Here is a 6,896-nt window from a genome sequence, read left to right on the forward strand (position 1 = left end):
TTAATAGTTAGTTAAGTTAATTTAGTTTACGTTTACCGTTTACGTTTACGTTTAGTTAGTTTACTTAATTAACTAACACGACGACACGAGTATACACACACACACACACACACACACACACACACACACACACACACACACACACACAGAAATATATGAATACGTGGAAAAGCTCGGGTAAAATGCCCTGAGTAAAGCGAATACTTTTTCGCTTATCTATCTGAGATTGTGCTATGAGTTTCTAGCAGTTGAAGGAAATGACCGATCAGCGACGCTATGAAAGTATGAAACGATATATGATTGCGTTCGTTTGTGTTTAATAGAAATATATAAAAAATTCAGTGTTTTCTTGCGATTTTTCTTTAGGTACGTAGTTTAATTATTATTATTTGTAATTATTTCTTAACCAATGTGAATGATTTTTTATAAGAATTCTGTCTTTAAACGTGTATTCGAGATCAAAATTTTTTTACTTGATGCTTCAACTTATTCTAACCTTTCCAAATTCATGCCAATTCACAGGTAGGTTGTCCTTTGAGCAAAGCGAGTGGAGGCAAAGCAGATGATCCATCTTCTTACTCGATATATGATTATAATGAAAATACTGAGAATACGGAGGCACATCTTTCGAGTGTACGAAAGACACGTGTTTACATCTTATTTTTATTTATTTTTTGCCACAATGCAGTATGATTTATTTATGATTGATCCAGTGCACCAAATGGGCCCACAAAGGCTGCATTATATATAGAGAATTTGGTAGCTACTTTTGTGACGAGATTGATTCTAATTTTTTAAATTTCATTTGCATTGCTCGAATGATCCATGCCTTTCACTTCTCTTATATTATAATTTTGGAGTTTTTCAATTAGTACAATAATAAGACTTTCTTAGATTACATTGTTTAAAAATACAAAATTCAGACTTAAAGTATTTTTTAAATTGTTTATAACAATAATTTAACAATATTTACAAAAGCAAAAAATTAACAAAATATTTCTTATGTATTTGTCTGCCCTGACTATAAATTCGCATAATTGCGTACCGTTTCTGCAATTATGTATTGTAGTCCTCATACTATATTTTCTATTAAAGTACGTGCGTGCTGTATATGTTTCGATACTGTCCAAATTATACACACAAGCTTAATGATATTACATCTGTAGGATATTTGTATAATATATTCAGAATATTTCTGCTGTGAGTATGTACGTATAAACTTAAATTTATAATGTATATCATTGTAAACAATAAAAAAATATTAATTAAATATCGTTTTTATTATAATAGTATAATTATATTTAAAAGTTTCAAGCAGAAATTTCAAGCAGAAATTTATAATGCATTTTTATATTAGTAGATTTCTATTTATATGTAAGCTTATATCTCATAATTATTTTTGATTTGCGATATTAATCGATGAAAAACTAAAAATATTCTAGAATTTACAACAGAAATAAACACAATCTTTGATTACTTAACATAAATAATGAAAAAGTAATTATCAAGTAATGAGCGCCACTACGGTCTAATTAAGATGTTGAATTATTACGTATATATTCATATAAATGAATTAATTTCAGAAATGATAATTGCGTACCGATATGGTTGTCGGACTTTCAACGCAATCAATCTGAAATATTAATAATCCCCCCAAATTTCTCAAATTTAATGCAAGAGATCCGGGGGCGACCGGCCGAGGCAATATTTTTTGCAATAAGTTTATTATAGCTTTTTAAGATTAAATTTGCGTTGAAAGTCCGACAACTATATTGGCACGCAATTATCATTTCTGAAATTAATTCATTTATATGAATATATATAATAATTCAATATCTTAACATTCAAACCGTAGACGCTTCGTATTTAAAGTAATGTATTTAACATAAATGGTTATTTTTAATCTTAATATTTATATAAGACAATTGCAAATGTATGAGAAAACTATATGCGAAATTCATATTTTAGCAACCTACATTTGCAATAATAAAAGTTTGTATTCATTATTTACCATTATATTTTCTTTTTTACGTATGTTCTTTAGTTTATAGTTTAGTTTGATTTATAATCTTGAAATTCTAATCTACACATTTTTTTGTATTACTGATAATACAAATACGATACTGGAAGGCTTCAACGCGTATATAAAATATTCTCAAAAAAAGTTCTGTAAAATAAGATGTTATGTGTTTTAGATTTTTATCGTTGATTTAATCTTTTATACTCAATATTCGTTCAGTCTTTTATATACTTAATTTAATTTTGTATACTTATCAATTTAGGGTAGTATTAAAACATTGTCAGTATAACAAATTGTCACTATTAATATTATATCATTGATGTGTATACGATCTATAATCTTATTTCTTTTGACCTATGTATTTTATCCGTCGAAGAGTGAATCAGTATATATACGATGTAACTACAGTTATTTTAAATAATTGTGCTTATTGCAGTGAAGATATCATCTGCACAAAATGAAAAGTCTCATGCTTTACACCTATATTTTAATAATTGCTGTAAGTATTCTGTCAATTACTGTAAGTATTCTATTAATAAGCTATTTTAACTATTTCAATAAACTACAAAGAAATATAATATCTATAATAATATGTATTAAAAACTATATAAAATAAATGAAACAAATATTTTATAAGTTTCAGCCATCTAGCTCGAGAGAACTAAAAAAATTCAAAAATTTAATAGAAACTATTGAGGATGACATTGAATCTTGCAAGAATAAAAATAATGTAACTGACGGTAAATTATAATTATGTATTGCAAAAACATATTATTGAAGATCCTTATAATTGTCATCTAAATTCTCTAATTAATTTTTTAGTTTAATTTTGTTTTATCAGATTTCAATGGGTATTTTCCTTACAATTTTTTATTTGAACTAACTTTTTTTCCAAAACACTGACTTTTGTATTGATTGATTTTTTTTCTTAGCTGATATTTATAATCGGGAAGAGATAATCACTGATTTACCTATTCAACCTGAAAATGAAGAAAGAAAAAGGAGAGTTGGCTGCTGGATTGCGTGTATCTTAAAAAGACAGAATTTAGTAAGTGTTTTTTCAAATATGCTATACATATTTTATACAAGTCCAATAATGCAAGATTAATATGTTGTAATAAATAATAAAATTTTTAATTGTTCGAGACTTAATTTCTAATGTAATAATCATCGATGCAATTAATGAAATACATTATTACTTACACATACAAGGTATATTTAATGGTAAAATACAAAATTTGTCACACAATAATTGATGTCATTACATAGTGTTAATAAAAAATTACTATGCTTATATATAATACTATATATAATATATAATATTAATATATATATATAATATATATAATATATATATAATACTTAATTTATAATAAACATTTTAAGTTATATAGCACTTAAATTGCGCAAAATTAAAATAAATATATCTATATTTTTCTCTAATTTATAAAATTTCTTTTAAAATGTTAGATGGAAGGATCAAATATTAAGGAAGCACAAGTTTATGTAATAATAAATATGGAGTATACTAATAGTTCTCAACAAGTTATTGTTCACAGAGTTGCGCGTAAATGCATGAAACAAGGTAAGATATATCTTGAATTATACATATTATTATAGGTTGTTCCATAAACAAAAATGTTCATATGGGCATGTTTTTGTTTTGAACAGTTCAATATTGCAAAATTACGTTAAGAAAAAGATATTTCATACTTTTTTTCATAATTCATTGTTCAAGTGACACATTTTTTTATAGTTTGTAATAAATTTAAAAAAATTTTACAGTTCTCCTAGAATATAAATCTTACTTTTTTCGATGTACTGTATAAATTATCCTAAAGTTAGCAAGAAATAAGAAATTACAAAAATTTAGTATGAATATTTTATGTATTTGCATTTGTAGTATAATGCTTTTAAAATGTTATAGTTATTATAAAAATACATTATCTATAGGAAACATAATTATATATTGTATCTTTTAATTATATTATTTCTACTTACTTCGTACTTTTATTTATATAGTAAGAAATATTACACAAGAATGTGAGAAAAGCTTCTTCTTGTTAGCATGCTTTGTAAAAACTGGATATGAAGAACAGAAACATCAAGAACTTGAAATAAAAGAAGCAGAAAGAAAAACATAAATAGAACAAACTATATAAATACAATTAAATGTAAAATTAAATATTATCCATATAGTTACTAATACATATAAAACATATAATACAACGCGATATAATTTATATTAAACAAAAATGTATATTTATATTAAACAAAAATGTATTCTATAGTACTCTAATCTTATTTTTTTAATAAAATTGCATATACCAAAATTGTGTTTTACTTTATACAAGGAACGTTTTACAACCGGCACCGATTTAACTATCTATTAAATATATTATTAAACATAAAAATCTAAGAGACACGTATTTTTTTATATGGACGCTAATTTCTGTTTAAGGGATGAAACATTTGAAAAAAACGGTATTTCTCTTCCGAGCTGAATATCGTTGGAAGTATCAAAGATGGATCAAAATTTTTAAACAAAAGTTGTATGGCTTTAAACAATACTTTAAAGTTGTGAAGAATAAAATTGTTTAACAATATATTCTTAACACTTACAGTTTTCTTAAATCTAAAAAATTTTTTTACCAAGTTTTTTTATCTTTTAAAGATAATTTTCTTCCAAATTCAATCATATATAATAAAGTTATATCACAATAAAGTAACACTTTTTTGTATAAAAAAATGTTTTTTCTTTAAATTGCCATAACTTAGCAAAAAATTATCGAATTCCGCAAAAATGTGTTTTAAAGGGGACATATTTTAAAAGGGACATTTTGAAATTTCACGTCCTTTCTCACTAAGTTGCGTCAACTACTTTACTCCGTACATCTCCGGAATTAGGAGATTCTACTTGCAAGTTCTACTCAATGCAGGTCCTCACTCTATCATCGGTCATTGGAAAATTATTGATACCACTTAATTAGAAGTATCTCAAGTATCAAAGTACAGATTTAAAGCTTTATTTTTGTTTTTTGAACACCTGTGTATCATTGTTATTTACTGAGTGCACACAATATTATTACATAGGTGTACCAGAGTTAGCGCAGGGACCGTATATATTCCTCATTAAAAAGTAAATCGAAAATGTTAATAGCAAAATCTTAATCATCAATAGTTTTCAAACGGTGAGCATTTGAAAATGCGCTCCTAAACGTCGAACAGTATTTGGTCTGCGCGCGGAATGATGAGGTGAGAAGAGTAGCGAAAGGCGAAGCCGTATCAAAAATCGGCCGAGAAGTGTAAATCGTGGCAAGGCTTGTTGGAATAAGAAAAATGAAGCATTCCGAAGGATACGCAGTAGACAGTGACATGCCGATAGTGTTTGATTGGTCAATAAACAGTAGATAGCGTTTGGTTGGTCAAAATTCGTCTCCTCCTTGCTCCATCATGCGCAATGCTTTCTGATTCCATCAATGTAAATACGATTACAGACAATATAAATACGATGTTAGTGGGCTTCAGAACACTTTAGTATAACACATTTAGTGTAGACTAACTAAATTAATAAAATGAAGAAAATATTATTTTATATTTGCACTTTTGTGTTCGTCGTAAGTATTTTTTTGTCACAAACATTAAATATAAATATAAATAGAAGGTTAAAAATTTTTCCAGAGACATAAAAAGAGTTCTCTTATAACGTAATTATAAATAAATTATAACTGTATTATATTATTTTTACAAATATGTATGTAATTAACACATCAGCAAATCAAAACGTAATTATAATATAACTTAGGAAGCACATACAATGATATATTTCATTATAGAGATATGTGTCACATAATTTTGAGAATACTCTGGAAGAATAAAAATATATTTCTTCGTTATGTTATATGTATAATCATAATATTTACAAATATAATCTACACACACCTAATTCAAAATACATAACACAACAACTATAATCTTTCATCAATTTAATTATTCGATTGATACGTATAAAATGCATAAATATTATAGGTACGTTAAATCTATCCAGCAGTCGGAAGAGATGCTATTAGCATTTTTGTATCATACTGTGTTTTTTTATACAGTGCTTTTACATCTAATAGACAATATAAATGGAATGATACAAAGAGCACTAATAATATCTCTCTAAACGCAATTCTATAGATTAATCACAATCAATTTGAAATTGAATGTTACATACATAACGCTACACTTTTTATGCACTTTTTATCTATAGCATAAATTTTTATCATTGTTATATATTGTATATGCATACAAAAAATATGTAAAAAAAGACGTTTATATTACAGTAATATGTTATTTCTGATATAAAAATAATATGTTTAAAGTCGATGATATAAAGCCGTATCAATACATGATATTTGTCGTTACAAATAATAATATTACATGTAACATTCTGACACCCGTGTAATATTATATCTACAGTTAAGTTACATGTGCGATTTCCTGGGATAATAATATATATATACGTATGTGTATTGCATATAGAAATAACTTAATCAAAGTTTAATAAGAAAAAATTAAAAATAAAATTTTATATATTTTAGTCTTTTACTGTTGACTCAAAGAAATTAGCATCCGTCAATGGGAATTACAATACATGCCTAACTGAAACTAATGTATCTGAAGGTAAGTCTGAGCACGTATTCTCACACACACACACACACACACACACACACACACACACACACACACACACACACACACACACACACACACACACACACACACACACACACACACACACACACACACACACACACACACACACACACACTACACACTACACTACACACACACACTACGACTACACACACTACTACTACTACGTACGTAC

General features: G+C 26.5%; 1 protein-coding gene across 1 annotated transcript in view; it reads left to right on the forward strand.

Annotated features, from left to right (window-relative positions):
• Positions 1 to 2,477: 2,477 nt before the first annotated feature.
• LOC105618379 overlaps positions 2,478 to 6,896 on the forward strand; it is a 6,394-nt gene continuing 1,975 nt past the window's right edge. Inside the window, exons 1-7 of the mRNA XM_012199924.1 lie at positions 2,478 to 2,519; positions 2,658 to 2,760; positions 2,953 to 3,068; positions 3,491 to 3,605; positions 4,043 to 4,146; positions 5,587 to 5,637; positions 6,607 to 6,688. Of these exons, the coding sequence (XP_012055314.1) occupies positions 2,478 to 2,519; positions 2,658 to 2,760; positions 2,953 to 3,068; positions 3,491 to 3,605; positions 4,043 to 4,146; positions 5,587 to 5,637; positions 6,607 to 6,688 (613 nt within the window). The remainder of the gene's footprint in view (positions 2,520 to 2,657; positions 2,761 to 2,952; positions 3,069 to 3,490; positions 3,606 to 4,042; positions 4,147 to 5,586; positions 5,638 to 6,606; positions 6,689 to 6,896) is intronic.

The sequence above is a fragment of the Atta cephalotes genome (genome assembly GCF_000143395.1).
Source record: "Atta cephalotes unplaced genomic scaffold scaffold00001, whole genome shotgun sequence".
NCBI lineage: Eukaryota > Metazoa > Arthropoda > Insecta > Hymenoptera > Formicidae > Atta > Atta cephalotes.